This window comes from Kogia breviceps, chromosome 10 (assembly GCF_026419965.1).
Source record: "Kogia breviceps isolate mKogBre1 chromosome 10, mKogBre1 haplotype 1, whole genome shotgun sequence".
Lineage (NCBI taxonomy): Eukaryota > Metazoa > Chordata > Mammalia > Artiodactyla > Physeteridae > Kogia > Kogia breviceps.
In genome coordinates, this window is record NC_081319.1 from 38,947,583 (window position 1) to 38,971,263 (window position 23,681).

General features: G+C 50.8%; 2 protein-coding genes across 5 annotated transcripts; one reads left to right on the plus strand and one right to left on the minus strand.

The window, feature by feature from the left end:
* Positions 1 to 3,228: 3,228 nt before the first annotated feature.
* On the plus strand, positions 3,229 to 12,282 carry UBA7 (ubiquitin like modifier activating enzyme 7). Of its 4 annotated transcripts, XM_059076793.2 has the most exons (24): positions 3,229 to 3,697; positions 3,782 to 3,950; positions 4,047 to 4,181; positions 4,291 to 4,397; positions 4,715 to 4,805; positions 4,906 to 5,041; positions 5,242 to 5,339; positions 5,433 to 5,579; positions 5,994 to 6,176; positions 6,358 to 6,465; positions 6,623 to 6,703; positions 6,773 to 6,928; positions 7,022 to 7,187; positions 7,267 to 7,472; positions 7,571 to 7,635; positions 7,727 to 7,910; positions 7,984 to 8,058; positions 8,312 to 8,495; positions 9,038 to 9,120; positions 9,397 to 9,483; positions 9,575 to 9,766; positions 11,342 to 11,434; positions 11,510 to 11,610; positions 12,068 to 12,282. In XM_059076793.2, the coding sequence occupies exons 1-24, from the start codon at positions 3,642 to 3,644 to the stop codon at positions 12,195 to 12,197; spliced, it is 3,033 nt and encodes a 1,010-aa protein (XP_058932776.1). In that variant the 5' UTR covers positions 3,229 to 3,641; the 3' UTR covers positions 12,198 to 12,282. The 4 variants fall into 4 exon arrangements, with proteins under 4 accessions (XP_058932776.1, XP_066900267.1, XP_066900269.1 ...); XM_067044168.1 differs by lacking the exon at positions 3,782 to 3,950 and having other exon boundaries at positions 3,491 to 3,781; positions 4,065 to 4,181; XM_067044167.1 differs by lacking the exon at positions 3,782 to 3,950 and having other exon boundaries at positions 3,493 to 3,781.
* A 173-nt stretch (positions 12,283 to 12,455) lies between these two features.
* On the minus strand, positions 12,456 to 14,773 carry INKA1 (inka box actin regulator 1). Its single transcript, XM_059076845.2, has 2 exons — positions 14,051 to 14,773; positions 12,456 to 13,298 (listed from the first exon to the last, which is right to left on the minus strand). The coding sequence occupies exons 1-2, from the start codon at positions 14,261 to 14,263 to the stop codon at positions 12,498 to 12,500; spliced, it is 1,014 nt and encodes a 337-aa protein (XP_058932828.1). The 5' UTR covers positions 14,264 to 14,773; the 3' UTR covers positions 12,456 to 12,497.
* Between the last annotated feature and the right edge of the window lie 8,908 nt (positions 14,774 to 23,681).

Sequence of the window (23,681 nt, forward strand, 5' to 3'; positions counted from 1 at the left end):
CCCAGACCCAGCAGCTTCACCCTTAGGCATTTGCTTGCTCATAGGGCACAGGGAGACTGTAGCAAGAGTGATATCACCTCAGCTTTGTCCACAGTCTCTAACCTGGGCACAGTGCAAAGGCCATAAGCAGGAAAGCGAATGGGTGAACTAGGGTCTAGACACACAGGGAACTCCCAGCAAGCACAACAAATGACCAGTGACACCCCCCTCTTCTCCACCTTTCAACTCTGCCAGCCAAATTGCTAGCCTCTGCGTCTTAGCTTCAAAAGCACTTTCTCCCAGAAGACTTCCCTTTGAACTCCTAGCTTGGATGAGAACCCCTAAACTTTCCTCTCTCACTACTGGATGGGAGTTCACCTGTTTCTGCAGATCCCAGCATGGACCTGGCACAGGGGAGAATGCTTCAGGCTGAGTGCCCAGCTGCTCTCCAGCAGGTGTGGAGGAGCCTTGGGCTTCTTGGGGAGGAAGTGACGCTCTTGGTTATGGGAGTTGGACCCCTCTGGTGCTGCCTTGAGACAAGGACGGATAGGGGAAGTGTAGCATCAAGTTAAGGGTGCAGTGGCTGGCTAATAGCTTTCTTATAGATCAGTAATGAACAATTCAAATTATTTTATTTATTTATTTTGCGGTACGCGGGCCTCTCACTGTTGTGGCCTCTCCCGTTGCGGAGCGCAGGCTCCGGACGCGCAGGCTCAGCGGCCATGGCTCATGGGCCCAGCCGCTCCGCGGCATGTGGGATCCTCCCGGACCAGGGCACGAACCCGTGTCCCCTGCATCGGCAGGCGGACTCTCAACCACTGCGCCACCAGGGAAGCCCTATTTTTATTTTTTAAAAAATATTTATTTGGCTGCATCAGGTCTTAGTTGCAGCACATGGGATCTTCGTTGTGGCATGCAAACTCTTAGTTGCGGCATGTGAGATGTAGTTCCCTGACCAGGGATTGAACCTGGGCCCCCTGCATTGGGAACATGGAGTCTTAGCCACTGGACCACCAGGGAAGTCCCAACAATTAAAATTAAAAACTCAATACCATTTACTTCAGCACCAAAAAAGAAGAAAAAAGAAAACAAATATTTAGGTATAAATCTAACAAAATATGTACAAGATCTCTGTGAGGGAAAACTACAAAACTCTGGGTCTATACATACAATGGAATATTACTCAGCCCTTTAAAAAAATTCTGAAACATGCTATAACATAGATGAACCTTGAAGACATTAAGCTAAGTGAAATAATCCAGGCACAGAGGACAAATACTGTATAATTCCACTTATATGAGATACCTAGAGTAGTCAAATTCATAGAGACAGAAAGTAGAATGGTTGTTGCCACGGGTGGGGAAGGAGGGAATGGGAAGTTATTGTTTAATGGGTTGAGCGTTTCAGTTTAGGAGGATGAAGTTCTGGAGATGAATGGTGGTGATGGTGGCACAACAATGTGAGTGTCTTTAATGCTACTGAACCATACATTTAAAGATGTTAAAATGGTAAATTTCATTTTATGCATATTTTATCACAATGAAAAAAAGGACCGAAATTCTGATACATGCTACAACCTAGATGAATGTTGAAAAGGTATGCTAAGTGAAATAAATGAGACACAAAAGGGCAACTACTTTATGATTCCACCTACATTAGGTACCTAGAATAGGCAAAGTCATAGAGACAAAATAGAATGGAAGCCCCAGGGAAACAGGGGATCTAAGATTGTTGAAGAGTTACTGTTCAATGGATACAGTATTTCTCTTTGGGATGAAGAAAAAGTTCTGGAAATAGTGGTGATGGTTACACAATATTGTGAATGTACTTAATGCCACCGAATTGTACATTTAAAAATGGTTGAAACCACAATTTTTAAAAATCTATTTCTATTTTAATAAGAGTTAAAAAAATCAGGAATGGATGTTGAATTTCATCAAATGCCTTTTAGTATCTATTTGAAGATACCACTTCAGAATCTGGCCCTGGTTTCTGTACCTAGTATGTATAACACAGCCAATAAATGTTCACTGAGTGAAAAAAAAAAACAAAACACAATTACCTACTACTTTTTACCCTCTAGGATGGATATAATTTGGAAAAAAAAAAAAAGGAAAACCAGTTTGGCCATGATGTGGAGATCACTTCTGTACATTGCTTGTAGAAAATAGTTTGTTGGTCTGTCAAAAAATTAAACATAGGATTACCATGTGACCCAGCAATTCTACTCCTAGACATATACCCAAAAGAATTGAAAACAAGTACTCAAATACTTGTTCAAGGACAATCATAGCACGATTCATAATATCCAAAACGTATAAACAACCCAAATGTCAACAGGTGACTGGATAACAAATTGTGATATATGCCTCTGATGGAATATTATTCAGCCATAAAAAGGAATGATGTACTGATACATGCTACAATTTGGATTAACCTCAAAAAGATTACGTTAAGTGAAGGAAAACAGATACCAAAGCTCACATTTTGTATGATTCCTTTTATATAAAATATCCAGAATGGGCAAATGCCCAGCGACAGAAAGCATGTAAGTGTTTGCCAGGGGGTGAGATGTGGGATGTGGGATGGGTAGCAATTATTTAACATGGTTGTGTTTTTCAGTGGGTGATGAAGTCTTGAAACTAGAGAAAGATGGTTGCACAACATTGTCAATACACTAAATGCCACTACATTGTATACTTTAAAATGGTTATTTTAATGTTGTATGGAAGGGGACATCTGTGGGTGAAGGGTACACAGGACCTCTCTTCTATTTTTGCAGCTTCCTCTAAGTCTATAATTATTTCAAAATGAAAGTTTAAATGACAAATAAGGACTCGTGATCATGGCTGCCCCATGCTTCCCACTCTCAGGGCTGGCACTCAGAGACTAAGAACACACTTTGAGTCCTGGCACTCATCAGTGAGAGATCCTAACTGGCCACCTAGGGCTGCCGCCTGTCCTGACCAGGCCGCTGTGGGCAGAGGGGAATCTCTGATCCCTGAGGACATGGCTCAGGGGCACGCAGGCACTCTCAAAGATGCTAGGCTCCACCCCAAGTCTGTAGTTTAAGCCCTGGGTGTGGGACAACATAATCCATAAGCTCTCACAGTCTCTGGGATGGGACTGGCTCTGCCCTCTAGGGTCTCTAAGTCTCTGTGTGTGGTTAGGAGACAAGGCGAGTCCTCAGGACAAGGGAGTTCCCACCAGTACTCTGTGGACAGGAAGCCCATCCAGGCAGGGGCCCCTGAGGGGGATAGGGACCTGAGGTTCAGGACATCTAGGGAGCTACAGGAGACCGCATGGATCCCTCCTATGGCCCTGCCCCCTTCCTCAAGAGAAATACCTGCTCTCCCAGAGGGGGAACAGATCCAGGAATTCTGTCCTACCTTGCCAATGCTCTAGGGCTGCCAGAACTCTTCTTTGCCAGGCTAGGCTGTGCTGGACAGGCTGGAGGCAGGACCAGGAGCATGCTCAGTCTAGTTTCACTTTCACTTTTGCTTTCTCGGAAATGACAGGAGCCAGGAAGAAAGCTGTGACCAGCAGTGTGCTTCACTCCTTAGCCTTAGTGCCTGTTTGCACTGGCTTCTGCTGGCACTGCTTGCCACACAGAGATCCTATCTGTAAGCGCTGCAGCCTGTTTTCCGGCCCCAGGCCTCAGGATGGATGTCTTGGAGACCTCCAAGTCGCTGGATGAAGAGCTGTACTCGCGGCAGCTGTGAGGCCCAAGGTGGGGAGGAGAGTGGAGTAGCCTTCTGACTTCTGATCTCCAATCACCTGCCCTTTTACTTCCTACCCACAGGTATGTGTTGGGCTTGCCAGCCATGGAGAGGATTCAGGAAGCCAAGGTGCTACTCTCAGGCCTGCAGGGCCTGGGGGCTGAGGTGGCCAAAAATCTGGTCCTGATGGGCGTGGGCAGTCTCACTCTTCATGATCCCCACCCTACCTGCTGGTCTGACCTGTCTGCCCAGGTGAGGGTCCTGGGGGGCTATGGGTTTCCAGACCATAGCCCTTGGGGATAGGGCTCAAGAGAAAACTTGCTAAAGCCAGACTGGGTCTCTCTTTAGTTTTTCCTCTCAGAGCAGGACTTGGGAAGGAGCAGGGCTGAGGCATCTCAAGAACTTCTGGCTAAGCTCAATGGAGCTGTTCAGGTGTGCATCCACACAGGTGACATCACTGAGGACCTGCTGCTGGACTTCCAGGTGCCCTCCCAGCCCTACTCTCCAGGCCAGCCCAGTGTCCCCCTCCAGCCTTTAGCAGCAGGGTGGGCTTGAAGTGGTTCCGGCCCTGCTGATCATGAGGTCCACCCAGGTGGTGGTGCTGACTAACTCGGAGCTACAGGAGCAGCTGAAGGTGGGCAACATCTGCCATAAACACGGAGTCTGCTTTCTGGTGGCTGACACCCGAGGCCTCGTGGGGTGAGATGGTTTACCTAGCCTGCCACATCACAGACATCAGCTGGTCCCAGTGCTGTCCCCAGCTCCAGGCTTGCTTCAGAGCCCCTCCACCCAACCTCAGGCCTGTCCCAGCATCCCCTCTTGATTATACAGTCCCCAGTCCCATTTGTCTGCTTCCTTTACCCCAGCCTCCAGACTTGATCCAGTAAATCCTTCAAGCCTCTCCCAGCATTCTTTTCCCGATTCCTCTGGGCTTGCCCTAGTGTACGTCACCCTTCACCACAACTGTGGCAGTTAACCACTCAGGCATCTCAGTGATCCCTCCTACCCCACCACAGGCAGTTGTTCTGTGACTTTGGTGAGGACTTCACTGTGCAGGACCCTACAGAGGCAGAACCCCTGATGGCTGCCATCCAGCACATCTCCCAGGTGGGTGCTAATGTGGGGGGTGCTCACCTACTAAGGAGGGGCTGCCAGAGCCTGTGGAAAGCAGGAACAGGCAGCCCTGAGCAAGCGACCTCTTATCCAGGGCTCCCCTGGCATTCTCACTCTGAGAGAAGAGGCTCATGCCCACCGCTTCAACAATGGGGATTTGGTGACTTTCTCAGGCATTGAGGGCATGGTGGAGCTCAACGGCTGTGCTCCTCGGCTTCTCCACGTGCAGAGTTAAGTCAACCCCACTCCAACTCCAGGCTCAGTGCCCAGGTCCCCACTGGGGGTGGACACAACCTGGTCCTTGGAGATAAGTTCTCCCTCCCCCTTCCTCAGGGTGGAGCAACATCAAGAATGTAGATGCAAGACAGGATGGGATGTGGGGAAGTACTCAGGTTCAGAGGGCATACTGACCAGGCTCGATCTCCCCCAGGGGATGGGACCTTGGAGATTGGGGACACAACAACTTTCTCTCGTTACTTGCGTGGTGGGGTTGTCACTGAGGTCAAGAGACCCAAGACTGTGAGCCACGTGAGTTCAAGTTCATCTGAGGTTGGGGAGCTTGGGCGCCTTGAGGGACCTGCAGTGTTCTGGACTTGACCCTGAACCGAGTGCCCCCTACAGGAGCCCCTGGACACAGCCCTGCTTCAGCCCCGTGTTGTGGCCCAGAGTCCCCAGGAAGTTCACCGTGCCCACTGCCTGCATCAGGCCTTCCATGCACTGCACAAGTTTCAGCAGCTCCATGGCCGCCCTCCTAAGCCCTGGGATCCTGTGAGTGTCCCTGATGCCCCTCCCTCCAGCCTCTGTCTTAACAGGGCCTCACTTACCAGGAGGCAACAATGACTGTCTTACAGATCCAAGACTGAATCCAGAAGCAGTTTCCCACTCATATAAAGGACTTGATAAACACTATCTATAGACCAGAGGCTGGGTCCATGAAAGGGCCAAGCACAAAGTCTGGGGACCCATGCTACTCCTAACCCCTAAGATCTGGCCTGGAAGGTGCCCCCAGGTTGGGGAAACCTCCAGGGCCATTGTCTGGCACCGGGCATCCGCTAGTGGGGCCCTCCTACTCAGGCTTCTGCTTCCTCTTCTGTGGAACAGGGTGGATGGCTGCCTGAAGGATTCAAATGGGGAGTGGAGCTCAAGCTGGGGCTGCTTTACCCATGGAGTTCTACCCGATAGGTTGATGCAGAGATGGTGGTGGACCTAGCCCAGGCCCTGGAATCACTGAAGGGGACAGAAGGAGAGCCTTTGGAAGAGCAGCTGGATAAGGCTCTGGTGCGGACAGTTGCCCTGAGCAGTGCTGGTGGCTTGAGCCCCATGGCAGCCGTGCTGGGTGCAGTGGCTGCTCAGGAAGTGCTGAAGGTGGGCACAGGCAGAGGCAGGGTGGGGCTGGGAAGGGTGCAGAGGTCGGTGTGGGTGCCACAGGGTGCCCAACACCAGATAGCGGCCCTGGGGGCTTCACCAACCTGGGTGCAGCCCTCAGCCAGGATCTGAGGGGATTAGGAGGTGGGAAGAGTCCCCAGACTGAAGTGCTGACTTGTAGGCAGTCTCCAAGAAGTTTATGCCCCTGGACCAGTGGCTGTACTTTGATGCCCTTGATTGCCTTCCAGAAGATGAGGAGCCCTTTCCCAATCCTGAGGATTATGCACCGGTGAGAACCTGGGGTAGGGGTGCAAGCAAGCCTTATCCAAACTCAGGACTGGGGGAAAGAGGAAGAACGGTCCCGAGATCCTGACCTGGAAAACGGTGCAGGAGGGAGAAGCAGCACAGGCCAGTGGCCATCACTGACCCCTGTCTGTGTCCCCTAGAGAGACTGCCGCTATGACGGGCAAATTGCAGTGTTTGGGGCCGGTTTTCAGGAGAAGCTGAGCCACCAGCACTACCTCCTGGTGAGCTATGTGGTGAGGTTGTGGAGGGGCAAGGCCTGGCCCTCTGGCTAAGGTTGCTCCTTCTGGCAGGTGGGTGCTGGCGCTATTGGCTGTGAGCTGCTCAAAGGCTTTGCCCTAGTGGGCCTGGGTGCTGGCGGCAGTGGGGGTGTGACTGTTGCTGACATGGACCACGTGGAGCGCTCCAACCTCAGCCGGCAGTTTCTCTTCAGGCCCCAGGACGTTGGTGTGAGTGCCGACCCGTCCCCACACCCGTGTCCTGGACTGTCCTCCCACAATGTGCCCCTTCCCCCACCCAACATCTTCCTGCTTTCTTCTCAGAGGCCAAAGGCGGAGGTGGCTGCAGAGGCCGCTCACCGCCTGAACTCAGACTTGCAGGTGACCCCGCTCACCTACCAGCTGGATCTTACTACAGAGCACATCTATGGGGACAACTTCTTCTCCAGTGTGGATGGCGTGGCTGCTGCCCTGGACAGTTTCCAGGCCCGTGAGTGCTCAAGCCTAGAAATCACCCCTTGTCCGAGGCTGTGCCAGCCCCACTTCTGACCCTCTGCCCCCCTCACCAGGGCACTATGTGGCTGCTCGCTGCACCCACTATCTGAAGCCACTACTGGAGGCGGGCACAAAGGGCACCTTGGGCAGTTCTTGTGTGTTCATACCACATGTGACTGAGGACTACAGAGCCCCCGCCTCTGCTGCAGCTTCTGAGGATGACTCCTACCCTGTCTGCACTGTGCGGCACTTCCCCAGCACAACCGAGCACACCTTGCAGGTGAGAAGAACCCCAGAGACTCCTACCCACCTGGCTCAGTCCTCAGCTGCAGACCTCTTTGCCAACTGGCACCTCATGGTTCCTTCCTCCCCTCACAGTGGGCCCGGGATGAGTTTGAAGGACTTTTCCATCTGTCTGCCAAGACCATCAACTGCCACCAACAGTAAGACCACCAACAAGGGTGAATGGGAGTCCAGGCTCCCTAACACCAGGAGGTTTAGGGCTTAACCTCAGACTTTCTCCTCTGTCCACAGGGCACTCACGTCTCTGGCACACTTGGATGAGTCACAGGTGCTGACCCTGCAGCACGTGGTGTTGGGTGTCCTGAGAGAGCGTCCACAGACCTGGCGAGACTGCGTGCTTTGGGCCCTTGGCCAGTGGCAACTCTGCTTCCATTATGGCATAACACACCTGCTGAGCCGCTTCCCACCCGACAAAGTGGGTGGCTGGGGGTCAGGAGGCTGAGGGCTCAGGATGACCCAACTGAGCCCAGCAGCCTCCATTTCCCTAGGTGCTAGAGAATGGAACTCTTTTCTGGTCGGGTCCCAAACAGTGTCCCCGGCCCTTGGAGTTTGACGCCAACCAAGTGAGTGGAGTCCCTTGCCAGCCCTGAGATGGGAATATGGGCCCTCAGAGCGGAGGTGGGCACCTCTATATTTTGTAGAGATGCACAGTTGCTGAGAGGGAGAGAGCCGTGTTTGTGCACATGTGGGTGTCCACATGGGAGGCAGAGGCAGGCACTCAAACAGATCCACAAATGGGCAGTGACCCCCACCCCATGCACCCACACAAGCTCGCTCAAACCCATGCAGCCACCCCTGCTCTTTGTCTCACTGCAGGACACGCATCTCCTCTACGTGCTGGCGGCTGCCAACCTGTATGCCCAGATGCATGGGCTGCCTGGCTCACGGGACCAGACTGCGCTCAGGCGACTGCTGAAGTTGCTGCCATTGCCTGACCCCCAGGACTTAGCCCCCATTTTTGCTAGTGACCTGGAGCTGGCTTCGGCTTATGCTGAGTTTGGTGAGGTCCCTGACCCTGGCCCCCCATGCTGCCACCCAAAGGCCTGACCCTCCTTAGCCTGTGCTGCAGAAAGAAGACAGTGTCTGGGGGCCCTGAAGCCAACTCAATACCTCTCAGGCCCTCTGACCTTGCTTCTCTGTAGCCTTGGGTTCATCCTCTGGCCCCTCAGTAGGTCCTCTCCTTGCTGCCTACCCCACCCCTACCCCACTCCCCCACCCCCATTCCTTTGGCAGACTCTCAGCCAAAAAGAACAAAAAGAAAAAACAAACAAAAACACAAACCACTGGGCCCTAGGGAGCAACTAGTTGTGGCCCCTAGATGAGAACAGTCACATAGGTTTGCATGGGCGCGCACACACACATACACACACACACACAAGTGAGGGCTGGGGCTGCTGGAGAGGAGATTGCACCATCCATCAAGGGGTCTCCCTGAAAGTGGTAAGTGATAGGCTTGGCAGGGACCAAGGATAGGCAGCAGGCTCCAGAAGAGTGCAGGACATGGGGGCTAAGGACTGCCCCAACACTCCCTTCCCCTGACAGGCCCTGAGCAGTCGAAGAAACTGAATGAAGCCCTGGAAATCTGGACTGTGGGCCCTCCCCTGGAACCCTTGACATTTGAGAAGGTGGGAGCCCAAGGGGGGTAAAGGGCCGGGCTAGGGAGGTTGTTGGGGAAGGTCAAGAGCTAAGAAGGTAGCTTTGAAGCCCCTTGGTCTGAGTTTTTCTCCCAGAAGGACCCCAGAAGCAGCTCACCTTCCCCGAGCTCAGCCTCCTTATCTGTTAAGTGGGGAGATGTGAGTATCCACCCCACCGAATTGTGTGAAGAGCTGTGCAGTGGCAGAGTCGGCCAAGGTGAGGGCCACTGGGACAATGTTAGTACTACTGTGCCTTGGGCCTCACAGGACGATGATATCCATGTGGATTTTGTGGCGGCAGCAGCGAGCCTGCGAGCTCAGAACTATGGGCTCCCACCAGCCAACCGCACCAAGGTACCCTGCCCCTTGGGGCTCAGGCCTGGAGGTGGGGGTCAAACCCTAGCCTTATGCCTTGGGCCCAGACCAAATCTCCTGTCCTTGGCAGACCAAGCGAATTGTGGGCCGGATTATCCCAGCCATTGCCACTACTACGGCAGCTGTGGCTGGCCTGGTGGGCCTGGAGCTGTATAAGGTGGTGGGCAGCCCACGGCCCCGCAGTGCCTTTCGCCACAGCTACCTGAACCTGTCTGAAAACTACTTTAGCCGCTGGGTACCTCACGCCCCAGCCATCCAGGAGGTGAGCCCTTGACACCCTACCCATACCAGACCTGAGTTTTCCCTGCACCTACCCAAACAGGCCCTACTTTAGCTTCAGGCTTTCATCAGGACCCAGACTCTGGGGGAGTCATCAAGACTCCCTCCAGTCGCCTCCCTGCTGCAAAGCCAGGCTGGGACCTGTCAGACACAGGAAGCAGCCGTCAGCCACCCCCACCCCCCAACAGTCCGGGTCTGGGGGAGCTGCAGCTTTAACTCATTAGTGGAGCCAGACATCCCCCGCAGTTCCTTCCTTCCCAGGAGTGCCCCTGAGGGGGAGGGGGGACTAGGGCCCTAGCCCCAAACAGAGCCCAATATCTGCCTGCAAACCATGGGGATCCTGGTCCGCCCCCTCAACCTGAGTTAAAGGGCACTGAGCTCACCACCACGGTTGTGGGGTGTGCAGCCCTGTGGGGATGAGTGCATTCATATCACAGGTGTGAGTGCACACAGGTCTGGGCATCCCTGGCCCTGTGGTGTGTGGGCGTGGAGGGAGCATGCTTGCACATCTGTGTGCCAGATGCGAATGCAGGCCTCTTTCACAATGTGGGCTTGCGTGTGTGTGCATGTGAGTACACATGTGGGCTTGTGTACATGTGTGTTCCTTCAAGTGTAGGGCTGTGAATGCCCCTGGCTGTGTGCCCAGGCTTTGCAATAGTTGGCATTTCCTTAGGGCAGAGGAGAGGGTACAGAGAGAATTCTCTCACCAGGGGAGAGGGGAGAGGTTATGGGCCAGCACTGGGCTTTTTCTGAGCAGCCCTGGGGTCCCTCAGGGCACAGCACACAGAGCCCCTTTGTGAGGGGCCCCTCCTCTAGCTAGAACACAAGCTGCCTTTGTCTGTGGAGGAGGGGGAGGGGAAGGGTCCCCCATCTCACCTCTGGCCTCGTCTCAGCTTGACCCCACTGTGTTTTCTGGGGAGCTGGCAGAACCCCTCCTGTCTTGCTCCCTGGCTGCCTGCCACCCCTATGCCCTCAGCTCTGGGTACCAGAACCCCAAGACTCCAGAAATAAGGAAGGAACAAAGGGACAGGAAGAGGAGTTCTTTGTGGACTGTGTTCCTGCTAGAGTCACTCTGCCCCTTGCCATGTGCCCATGAGTAGTCCAAGGCCCTGGTGGTAAAGGCTTAGGGGACAGGATTTACCCCACCCCCAGCATCCAGCCTTACATTTGAGGAACAAGCAGCTTTATCAGAGACTGCAGCGGCCCTGCTCCCGCTTCCTCAGGAAGCATTGCTCCCCCCAGCACACACACACACACACACACACACACACACACACACACACACACACACACACAAAACGAGCCTGTATGATGGATCGCCTGTTTCCCTGTGTGGGGGCCCCGTAGCCCCATTTCCTGTGCTGGCCCCAGCATGGGCGGGGAGGGTGTTGAGATTCTGGGCCCAGATCCCACCTTCCACCCCCACCCCCTGGCTTCTGCTTCCTGCCTCTAGTCCAGCTCCTCCCCTAGGAAAGGGGCCATAAGCTATTGGTAACTGGGGTAGAGGGAGGGTGTGTGTGTAAGAAGCTTCTCACTCCTCCCCACTACCACCCCCCAGTTCCATCACTGGAAGTGGACCTGTTGGGACCGCCTGGAAGTGCCTGCTGGGCAGCCCGAGAGGACCCTGGAGTCACTGCTGGCCCATGTCCAGGTGTGCCCCATTCCTGCCCTTCCCCCAGGCCTGGCCCAGCCTGGCCCAGCTGGCACCTAACCTGTCTCTCTCTAGAAACTAAATGGGCTGAGGGTGAGGATGCTGCTGCACGGGAAGGCCCTGCTCTACTCGGCAGGATGGTCTCCTGAAAAGCAGGACCAGCATCTGTCCCGCAGGTGAGCCCACACCTGGCTTTAACCTCATTCTGTCCCTGGAGGTTGGAGGTGGGGGACAAGCAGCATTTTCTCTTCCCAATCCCATTTGGGCCCCTCACACCTTCCTGAAGTTTTCTTTTGCCAAATGGAGCCAGCAAATGGGCTGGGGGTGGGGTGAGGGCCAAGAGCCTGAGGAGGGGTCTCTAGGAGCTGCCTGCTTGGCCAGCCCCACCAGCTCACGCCCTGCTCAGCTCCCCTTTCACAGCCCACTCCCAGAGGACTCACAGCTTCCTGCCTCCTGCCCACCCCGCCAGCCGCTCCTAAAATAGTTTCAGATGTTTCCTGTCTTGGGCTGCTCCTGCTCCTGGCTTGGGCTCCTTATGGCCCGCCAACACCCTATAGTCCATGCCAGGACACTCTCTGCCTGCTACTGCTCACCTACCCAATCTCCCCACCCCTCTCCCCCCCATGCCACCAGGGTGACGGATCTGGTGCTGGAGGTGACACGCCAGGTGCCTGAGCCTGGGCAGCGGGTGCTGGTATTGGAGCTCAGCTATGAGGGTGAGAAGGAGGATGTTATCTTCCCACCCTTGCACTACAAGCTGTGACAAGGCAGCAGCCTCACCACCCAGCTCTGTTGAACCATGCATCCCAAGCCCATGGTAGGCGCTTAATAAATGCTTGTTGAAGGAAGGTGTAAGTGGACAGGATGGATGATAGAACACGGGGCAGATACATGGGGTGTGACATGGACATGACAGGGACCCCTGCAGGGAGGGAAAAGGGTCTTTAGATTCGCCTGTCTGAGTTGTGCCTTGCGGGACTGAGGCTGCCTCCTGGAGCCTCAGAGGTATGGAACCAGGACAGTGCAGAAAAAGGCCTTTATTGTCCCAAGCTGGAGGGCAGGGTCAGAGGTAGCTGACAACATCATTGCAGATGATGGGCTGGCGACTGCGGCAACTCATGAGGGCTGCAAAGCGTGAGACATCTGCAGGCAGTTCAGGTTCCGGGCGAGGTGGGCATGACAGTCGCTTTCCTGCCACTGCTGCCCGGCGTGCCCTGGCCAGCTGGCGCCGCAGCTGCTCAGAGAGGCCAAGCAGGAACTGGGGGGGCCGAGCACGTGCACGGGGCCCACCCCCACTGTCCCCCTCACCTGCTGCCTCGGGCAGCTCCATCCAGTTGTGCACCAAGTCAGCAAAACAGTTGTCCCCCAGCACCAGGGGCTGGCGACTACGACCTCTGCTAAGCAGGGCTGCTGTCCAGTCCTCAGCTTCCAGCCCCTGCCAGTGCTCCAGGCAGGCATCTGGGGTGGACTTGGGCCGTGGTCGGTAGGCAGGTGGTACACTGGCCGCAGGAGCTCTGCCAGGCAGGGGGATGCCACTGGCCGAGAGGCGCTGTCTATGGGGGGGCCATGCTGAGGGTGCTGGATGCTGGAGTACAGGCAGCTCTTCCTCTCTCCATGTGCTGCCTGACACCTCTGAGAAGCCAGAGTCCCAGTCTAGGGCATGCTCCCTGGGGCCCCCCAAAGCTGCACCCCTGTCTCCTGTCACCACAGCTTCTTCCTCCTCTTCCTCCACACCACAGGCTGAGTCCTCTTCCAAGGCATCTGAGGCCCTGAGCCGATGCTTGAGCCGCATGCCTGGGCCAGGTTTGGGGGGTTGCGGAAGGGGGCCAGGCATTGGGGGTGAGTCTGTGTCCCGGCCACACAGCTGTGGAAGAAGAGAGGGCAGAAGTCGAAGGAGCAGTGCTTGTCACCCCGTCTGCCTGGTCAGGCCAATTCCAAAACAGAAGGCCCAGGAGGGCCGGATTGGCCTGCAGGCCTAGGCAGCAAAGCCTCTAGTGGGCACAGGGCCGGCATGGTGCGCTGGCACACGAAGCTCGTGTGGCTCCCATCGGCCGACCTGTTGGCAGTCCGGCAGGCTGCAGCACGCAGCGCCGGGCAAGTCGGTACCCGCCACCAGGGCGGGAGGCAGGGTTGCGGGCCTGCATTGGGAAGTAAGTCCTGCTCAGGGAGCGGGGGTGGGGGGGGGGCATCCTGTGCCTCTTGAGGGATTCAGCTCCTCAAAGCCCGCAGCGTCTTTCAGAGAAGAATAGAGCACCTGCCAGGTGGGGTATAGAGGACAGAGGTACAGGCCAGCCTGGAATAGGGGGCATCCATAGCAGCGCCACACCTCTTTAGTCCCTCGCAGCCCCCTGCAGCGCCCCACAAGAAGTTTCTCCCACCAACTTCCTCCGCCGCGCCGGCAGCAGGGCCAGCTGGGCGGCTGTTACTTGATGCCCAGCACAGCTTACAACCGTCCGAAACCCGACGCGGGCCATCTGGGCCATCTGCGTCGCCCCGCCCCCATCCTGTCTTGGATGGGCACTCGGGAGAGCCCCCCACCCGAGTGCCGTTCGGGCAGGAAGGGAGCCGAGCACCCCACACACGTCCTCACAAGCCACACCCGCTCCCAAGCCTCACCAGTTCCCAGCGGAGCTGGCCCAGGAAACTGTCAAGTCGAGCACTGTGCATGCCCGTTCCGGAGCCCCCGCCAGGCCTGCCAGTTCCTCTTCGAACTCCAGCGAAAGGGGTGCGGAGAGGGCCCCGCGGGCCGGCCAGCGGCGCCCTTACCCTCCGCCTGGCTCCGCGACTCCTCCCTCTCCCTAGCTCCCGCCGTCGCTGCCGCCCCAACATCTGGCAGTCCCTCCCCGCCCCTAGCACCGCAGCCAATGGGGCTGGGGCGGGGCTGATGTGGCCCCGCCCCCCGGGCTCTGCCGGGTGGGTGAGCCGGACTCCCACTACCCACTCCACAGCAGCTCCGGGGGGAAGGGCAGGACTATAGCTGAAAGCTGGGCCGCGTCCGGCCCCTGACTACCCTAAGTCCCAGGCCGTTAAACTGACTCCGGGTTCGCTGCATGACCCAGGACAAGTCGCTGCCCTGCAGTAGCCTCAGCTTCCCCATTTTTCCCAGGATAGAGTTGTGGTCCCTCCCGCGCGGCTTCCCCGGCTGCGCCCTTGAGCGGGCAGAGCGCCCCCAATCGTCGGATTCGGCACTGATGTGGCCCACTCGCGGTTCGACCCACTGAATCCGATCCTGGAGCCGACCTTGACAGTCCCTGGAAGTCATGGGAGGGGTCCGGCCCCTCAGAGGACTCCGGGAGCGCAGAACCTCTTTGCAGCACCGGGGAGGAGCCTCGGCCAAGGCCCAGTCCCCGCCCTATCTGCCCCTCGTCTTGGCCTAGCTAAGCAGGGCTGCCCTCTAGTGGGCAGCGCCTGGCTAGCTGCGATTCCCGCGGCGACACCCGCATCCCCTCTGCCCCAGACCACATGAGGGCTGAGTACAGGGCGTTACGGCGAGGCTCTCTGACCCAAATGATCAGAGCCTTCCCTGAGGCCGCTCCATGGTCGGACGCTAGGTTCAAGGACACAGACTCACTGGAGACAAACTAGACAAGTCAGTAGACAGAAAAATACCAGGGAATGAGGGCGACGGGCCAGCTTGGGAGAGGGGACTCTCAGAGGAGGTGGCATTCTGTATGGGATCTGGATGAGCCATCAAGGGGAGATCAAGAAGAGGGGCATTCTAGGTGGTGGGATCAGCCAGTTAAAGGCCCTGAGAGGACAGGAGCTAGACAGGGCATAACATAAAGAAGACCTAGATATCTCTGATGGTGGTAGTTGGGGGAGTGAAGAGGTCAGCAAAACCAGGCTCCTAGCAGTCTTAGAAAGGAATAAGGGGGTTTTGTTCTTGGTGTGATGGGGAGCAGTGGGGGCTTTTGAGCATCACCTGGGCTGCAAAGAAGGGGGTCTCTTGGGGGAATGTTTTGGAGTTAAAACTCAAGCCTTGCTGATGCATGAGTATGGGAAGAGAAAGGGAAGCATGAAACATGACTCCTAGATTTCTGGCCTGAACAACTGATTGGATGGAATGGCCATGAATCAATCCAAGCAAGACTCGAGAAGAGTGGGCTTGGAGACGAAAATCAAGTGATCATTTGTGGACGTGTGACCCTTAAGATGCCTGTTAGGCATCCAAGAGGAGATGAGGGGTCAGCCACTGGGTGTGTGACTCTGGTGCCTGGGAGAGAGTTCGAGACTGAAGCTTTGGATCTGGGAGGCAAAGCGAGTGGATGGTATTTTTTTTTTTTTTTTTTTTTGCGGTACGCAGGCCTCTCACTGTTGTGGCCTCTCCCGTTGCGGAGCACAGGCTCCGGACGCGCAGGCTCAGCGGCCATGGCTCACGGGCCCAGCTGCTCCACGGCATGTGGGATCCTCCCGGAACGGGGCACGAACCTGCGTCCCCCGCATCGGCAGGCGGACTCCCAACCACTGCGCCACCAGGGAAGCCCTGGATGGTATTTTTAATTTTTCCAAAAAAGAAGTCATCAAGTAAGCAATGTTTTTGTTTTTATTTTCACATATATTTTTTGAATTTTTGAATTTAATTTTATTTTTTTATACAGCAAGTTCTTATTAGATATCTATTTTATACATATTAGTGTATATATGTCAATCCCAATCTCCCAATTCATCCCACCCCCCCACTTTCCCCCCTTGGTGTCCATATGTTTGTTCTCTACATCTGTGTCTCTATTTCTGCCCTGAAAACTGGTTCATCTGTACCATTTTTCTAGGTTCCCCATATATGCGTTAATATACGATATTTGTTTTTCTCTTTCTGACTTACTTCACTCCGTATGAGAGTCTCTAGATCCAACCACGCCTCTACAAATGACCCAATTTCATTCCTTTTTATGGCTGAGTAGTATTCCATTGTATGTATGTACCACGTCATCTTTATCCACTCATCTATCGGTGGGCATTTAGGTTGCTTCCATGACCTGACTATTGTAAATGGTGCTGCAATGAACATTGGGGTGCATGTGTCTTTTTGAATTATGGTTTTCTCTGGGTATATACCCAGTAGTGGGATTGTTGGGTCATATGGTAATTCTATTTTTAGTTTTTTAAGGAACCTCCATACTGTTCTCCATAGTGGCTGAATCAATTTATATTCCCACCAACAGTGCAAGAGGGTTCCCTTTTCTCCACACCCTCTCCAGCATTTGTTGTTTGTAGATTTTCTGATGATGCCCATTCTAACTGGTGTGAGGTGATACCTCATTGTAGTTTTGATTTGCACTTCTCTAATAATTAGTGATGCTGAGCAGCTTTTCATGTGCTTCTTGGCCATCTGTATGTCTTCTTTGGAGAAATGTCTATTTAGGTCTTCTGCCCATTTTTTGATTGGGTTGTTTGTTTTTTTAATATTGAGCTGCATGAGCTGTTCATATATTTTGGAGATTAATCCTTTGTCCATTGATTCATATGCAAATATTTTCTCCCATTCTGAGGGTTGTCTTTTCGTCTTGTTTGTAGTTTCCTTTGCTTTGCAAAAGCTTTGAAGTTTCATTAGGTCCCCTTTGTTTATTTTTGTTTGTATTTCCATTACTCTAGGAGGTGGATGAAAAAAGATCTTGCTGTGATTTATGTCAGAGAGTGTTCTTCCTATGTTTTCCTCTAAGAGTTTTATAGTGTCCAGTCTTACATTTCGGTCTCGAATCCATTTTGAGTTTATTTTTGTGTATGGTGTTAGGGAGTGTTCTAATTTCATTCTTTTACATGTAGCTGTCCAGTTTTCCCGGCACCACTTATTGAAGAGACTGTCTTTTCTCCATTGTATATCCTTGCCTCCTTTGTCATAAATTAGTTGGCCATAGGTGTATCAGTTTATGTCTGGGCTTTCTATCCTGTTCCATTGATCTATACTTCTGTTTTTGTGCCAGTACCATATTGTCTTGATTACTGTAGCTTTGTAGTGTAGTCTGAAGTCAGGGAGTCTGATTCCTCCAGCTCCATTATTTTCCCTCAAGACTGCTTTGGCTATTCGGGGTCTTTTGTGTCTCATACAAATTTTAAGATTTTTTTGTTCTAGTTCTGTAAAAAACGCCACTGGTAATTTGATAGGGATTGTATTGAATCTGTAGATTGCTTTGAGTAGTATAGTCATTTTCACATTATTGATTCTTCCAATCCAAGAACATGGTATATCTCCTCATCTGTTTGTGTCATCTTTGATTTCTTTCATCAGTGTCTTCTAGTTTTCTGAGTACAGGTCTTTTACCTCCTTAGGTAGGTTTATTCCTAGGTATTTTATTCTTTTTGTTGCAATGGTGAATGGGATTGTTTCCTTAATTTCTCTTTCTAATATTTCACTGTTAGTGTATAGGAATGCAAGAGATTTCTGTGCATTAATTTTGTATCCTGCAACTTTAGCAAATTCATTGATCAGCTCTAGTAGTTTTCTGGTGGCATTTTTAGGATTCTCTATGTATAGTATCATGTCATCTGCAAACAGTGACAGTTTTACTTCTTCTTTTCCAATTTGTATTCCTTTTATTTCTTTTTCTTCTCTGATTGCCATGGCTAGGACTTCCAAAACTATGTTGAATAATAGCGGCGTGAGTGGGCAATCTTGTCTTTTTCCTGATCTTAGAGGAAATGCTTTCAGTTTTTCACCATTGAGAATGATGTTTGCTGTGGGTCTGTCGTATATGGCCTTTATTATGTTGAGGTAGGTTCCCTCTATGCCCACTTTCTGGAGAGTTCTTGTCATAAATGGGTGTTGAATTTTGTCAAAAGCTTTTTCTGCATCTATTGAGATGATCATATGGTTTTTCTTCTTCAACTTGTTAATATGGTGTATCACATTGCTTGATTTGCGTGTATTGAAGAACACTTGCATCCCTGGGATAAATTCCATTTGATCATGGTGTATGATCCTTTTAATGTGTTGTTGGATTCTGTTTGCTAGTATTTTGTTGAGGATTTTTGCATCCATATTCATCAGTGATATTGGTCTCTTATTTTCTTTTTTTGTAGTATCTTTGTCTGGTTTTGGTATCAGGGTGATGGTGGCCTTGTAGAATGAGTTTGAGAGTTTTCCTTCCTCTGCAATTTTTTGGAAGAGTTTGAGAAGGATGGGTGTTAGCTCTTCTCTAAATGTTTGATAGAATTCACCTGTGAAGCCACATCATCCTGGACTTTTGTTTGTTGGAAGATTTTTAATCACAGTTTCAATTTCATTACTTGTGATTGGTCTGTTCATATTTTCTATTTCTTCCTGGTTCAATCTTGGAAGGTTATACCTTTCTAAGAATTTGTCCATTTCTTCCAGGTTGTCCATTTTATTGGCATAGAGTTGCTTGTAGTAGTCTCTTAGGATGCTTTGTATTTCTGTGGTGTCCGTTGTAACGTCTCCTTTTTCTTTTTAAATTTTATTGATTTGAGTCCTCTCCCTCTTTTTCTTGATGAGTCTGACTAAAGGTTTATCAATTTTGTTTATCTTCTAAAAGAACAAGCTTTTAGTTTTATTGATCTTTGTTATTGTTTTCTTTGTTTCTATTTCATTTATTTCTGCTCTGATCTTTATGATTTCTTTCCTTCTACTAACTTTGGGTTTTGTTTGTTCTTCTTTCTGTAGTGCCTTTAGGTGTAAGGTTAGATTATTTATTTGAGATTTTTCTTGTTTCTTGAGGTAGGCTTGTATTGGTATAAACTTCCCCTTAGAACTGCTTTTGCTGCATCCCATAGGTTTTGGATCATCATATTTTCATTGTTATTTGTCTCTAGGTATTTTTAAATTTCCTCTTTGATTTCTTCGGTGATCTCTTGGTTATTTAGTAATGTATTGTTTAGCCTCCATGTGTTTGTGTTTTTTATGTTTTTTCCCCTGTAACTGATTTCTAATCTCGTAGCGTTGTGGTCAGAAAAGATGCTTGATATGATTTCAGTTTTCTTAAATTTACCGAGGCTTGACTTGTGACGCAAGATGTGATCTATCCTGGAGAATGTTCCATGTGCACTTGAGAAGAAAGTGTAATCTGCTGTTTTGGGATGGAATGTCCTATGAATATCAGTTAAATCTATCTGGTCTATTGTGTCATTTAAAGCTTGTGTTTCCTTATTAATTTTCTGTATGGGTGATCTGTGCATTCGTGTAAGTGAGGTGTTAAAGTCCCCCACTATTATTGTGTTACTGTTGATTTCATCTTTCATAGATGTTAGCAGTTGCCTTATTTTTTTGAAGTGCTCCTATGTTGGGTGCATATATATTTATAATTGTTATATCTTCTACTTGGATTGATCCCTTGATCATTATGTAGTGTCCTTCCTTGTCTGTTGAAACATTATTTATTTTAAAGTCTATTTTATCTGATATGAGTATTGATACTCCAGCTCTCTTTTGATTTCCATTTGCATGGAATATCTTTTTCCATCCCCTCTCTTTCAGTCTGTATGTGTCTGTAGGTCTGAAGTGGGTCTCTTGCAGATAGCATATATATGGGTCTTGTTTTTGTATCCATTCAGGAAGCCTGTGTCTTTTGGTTGGAGCATTTAATCCATTCACGTTTAAGGTAATTATCGATATGTATGTTCCTATTACCATTTTCTTAGTTGCTTTGGGTTTGTTTTTGTAGGTCCTTTTCTTCTCTTACGGTTCCCACTTAGAGAAGTTCCTTTAGCATTTGTTGTAGAGCTGGTTTGGTGGTGCTGAATTCTCTCAGTCTTTGCTTGTCTGTAAATCTTTTGATTTCTCCATCGAATCTGAATGAGATACTTGCCGGGCAGAGTGATCTTGGTTGTAGGTTCTTCCCTTTCATCACTTTAAGTATATCATGCCACTCCCTTCTGGCTTGTAGAGTTTCTGCTGAGAAATCAGCTGTTAACCTTATGGGAGTTCCCTTGTATGTTATTGTCATTTTTCCCTTGCTGCTTTCAATAATTTTTCTTTGTCTTTAATTTTTGTCAATTTGATTACTATGTGTCTCAGCGTGTTTCTCCTTGGGTTTATCCTGCCAGGACTCTCTGAGCTTCCTGGACATAGGTTGCTATTTCCTTTCCCATGTTAGGGAAGTTTTTGACTGTAATCTCTTCAAACATTTTCTCGGGTCTGTCCTCTCTCTCTTCTCCTTCTGGGACCCCTGTAATGCGAATGTTGTTGCATTTAATGTTGTCACAGAGGTCTCTTAGGCTGTCTTCATTTCTTCTCATTCTTTTTTCTTTACTCTGTTCTGCGACAGTGAATTCCACCATTCTGTCTTCCAGGTCACTTATCCGTTCTTCTGCCTCAGTTATTCTGGTATTGATTCCTTTTAGTGTATTTTTCATTTCAGTTATTGTATTTTTCATCTCTGTTTTCTTTTGTTCTTTAATTCTTCTAGGTGTTTGTTCTTTAATTCTTCTAGGTCTTTGTTAAACATTTCTTGCATCTTCTCGATCTTTGCCTCCATTCTTTTTCCGAGGTCCTGGATCATCTTCACTATCATTATTCTGAATTCTTTTTCTGGAAGGTTGCCTATCTCCACTTCATTTAGTTGTTTTTCTGGGGTTTTATCTTGTTCCTTCATCTGGTACAAAGTCCTCTGCCTTTTCATTTTGTCTGTCTTTCTGTGAATGTGGTTTTCCTTCCACAGGCTGCCGGATTGTAGTTCTTCTTGCTTCTGCTGTCTGCCCTCTGGTGGATGAGGCTATCTAAGAGGCTTGTGCAAGCTTCCTGATGGGAGGGACTGGTGGTGGGTAGAGTTGGGTGTTGCTCTGCTGAGCAGAGCTCAGTATAACTTTAACCTGCTTGTCTGCTGATGGGTGTGGCTGGGTTCCCTCCCTGTTGGTTTTTTGGCCTGAGGTGACCCAGCACTGGAGCCTACCTGGCTCTTTGGTGCGGCTAATGTCAGGCTCTGGGAGGGCTCATTTCAAGGAGTACTTCCCAGAACTTCTGCTACAGTGTCCTTGTCCCCATGGTGAGCCACAGCCACCCCTTGCCTCTGTAGGAGACCCTCCAACACTAGCAGGTAGGTCTGGTTCAGTCTCCTATGGGGTCACTGCTCCTTCCCCTGGGTCCCGATGTGCACACTACTTTGTGTGTGCCCTCCAAGAGTGGAGTCTCTGTTTCTCCCAGTCCTGCCGAAGTCCTGCAATCAAATCCCTCTAGCCTTCAAAGTCTGATTCTCTAGGAATTCCTCCTCCTGTTGCCGAACCCCCAGGTCGGGAAGCCTGACGTGGGGCTCAGAACCTTCACTCCAGTGGGTGGACTCCTGTGGTATAAGTGTTCTCCCATTTGTGAGTCACCCACCCCGCAGTTATGGGATTTGATTTTATTGTGATTGCGCCTCTCATACCGTCTCACTGCGGCTTCTCCTTTGTCTTTGGATGTGGGGTATCTTTTATTTATTTCTTTTTATTTTTTTATTTTTATTTTTAAAAATATCTTTATTAGAGTATAATTGCTTTACAATGGTGTGTTAGTTCCTGCTTTATAACAAAATGGATCAGCTATACATATACATATGTTCCCATATCTCTTCCCTCTTGCATCTCCCTCCTTCCCACCCTCCCTATTCCCACCCCTCTACGTGATCACAAAGCACCGAGCTGATCTCCCTGTGCTATGCGACTGCTTCCCACTAGCTATCTATTTTACGTTTGGTAGTGTATATATGTCCATGCCACTCTCTCACTTTGTCACAGCTTACCCTTCCCCCTCCCCATATCCTCAAGTCCATTCTCTAGTAGGTCTGTGTCTTTATTCCCGTCTTACCCCTAGGTTCTTCATGACCTTTTTTTTTTTTTTTTTTGGATGTGGGGTATCTTTTTTGGTGAGTTCCAGTGTCTTCCTGTTGATGATTGTTCAGCAGTTAGTTGTGATTCTGGTGCTCTCGCAAGAGGGAGTGAGCACACGTCCTTCATCTCTGCCATCTTGAACCAATCTGAGTGGATGGTGTTTAAGGCCATGTGCCTGGATGTGAGGTGGAAGGTGGACAGAGGATGGCAGCAGTCAGGACTTAGCCTTGGAACACTCCGCTGGGTGGAGGTAGGGAAGATGAAGCAGAACCAGCAAAGGAACTGAGCAGGAGCAGCCAGAGAGGTGGGAGGAAGCTGAGAGAGTGTGGGCACTTAGGAGCCAAGGGGAGCAAGCATCAAATGCTGCCGAGGAGGTGAGAGTAGAGAATAAACTGCAGTTTGCAGGTCTCTGAGGACCCCAACAAGGGCATTTTTATTGAGAGAGGGACAAGCTCAACTATAGTGGGTAGAAAAGAGAGTGAGAGGTGAAGAACTAGAGAGGGCATGTGTAGACAACCTTTTAAACATTGACATATAATGTAAATAAAATGTACAGACAACTCTCAAAGGTACAGCACTATAAATGTTAAAATCTGTAGACATCTGTGCAACTGTCACCCAGATCAAGATATAGAATATCACCAGCCACTCCAGGAGGCCACTTTTTGCCCCCTCCAATTGATAGCCCCAAAAGTAACCACCATTTTTATTTCTATCACCAAGGATACCTTTTGTTTGTTGAATGTACAAAGGTTTTGAGAGATTTTGTTGATGGTTGGGCTCAGGTTTTAGGGCAGATAATGTTCTTTCTTTTTTTTTTCTTTTTTGGCTGTGTTGGGTCTTCATTGCTGCGGTGAGCGGGGGCTACTCTTTGTTGCGGTGCGCAGGCTTTGCAGTGGCTTGTTGTGGAGAATGGGCTCTAGGCACGCAGGCTTCAATAGTTGTGGCATGCAGGCTCAGTAGTTGTGGTGCACGGGCTTAGTTGCTCCATGGCATGTGGGATCTTCCCAGACCAGGGATTGAAACCATGTGCCTTGCATTGGCAGGTGGATTCTTAACCGCTGCATGACCAGGGAAGTCCCTAGGCAGATAATGTTCTAATGGGAGTGGGCAGCTGGAGTTCAGACTCTGTGGGGTAGCAGGTCCTGGGCCCAGTTTTCCTGGGTTCTGTGCTTGCTCTGTCGCCAAGGACTGCATGACCAAGACTTCCTTGAGCCTCAGTTTCCCTATCTGAAGCTTGATCCTTCTCCCCTCACATTTCCTTTGAATTCTAGTAATAAATAGGGGAATTCATTGAGAGCAGTGAAAAAAAAATGGAGTTTTCCAGGCCGCTTGATGACTGTAGAGCCTAGAGCTCAGTCACCAGGGCTGGGCAGGGCTAGAATCTTGGAGGCCCAGCTTTGTTTGAGCAACTGACCTGGCAACGGGGTGGGTCTGACAAACACTTCTGGCTTTCCGTAGTCTCCTCTGCTGTCTGTATCTTCAGGTCACT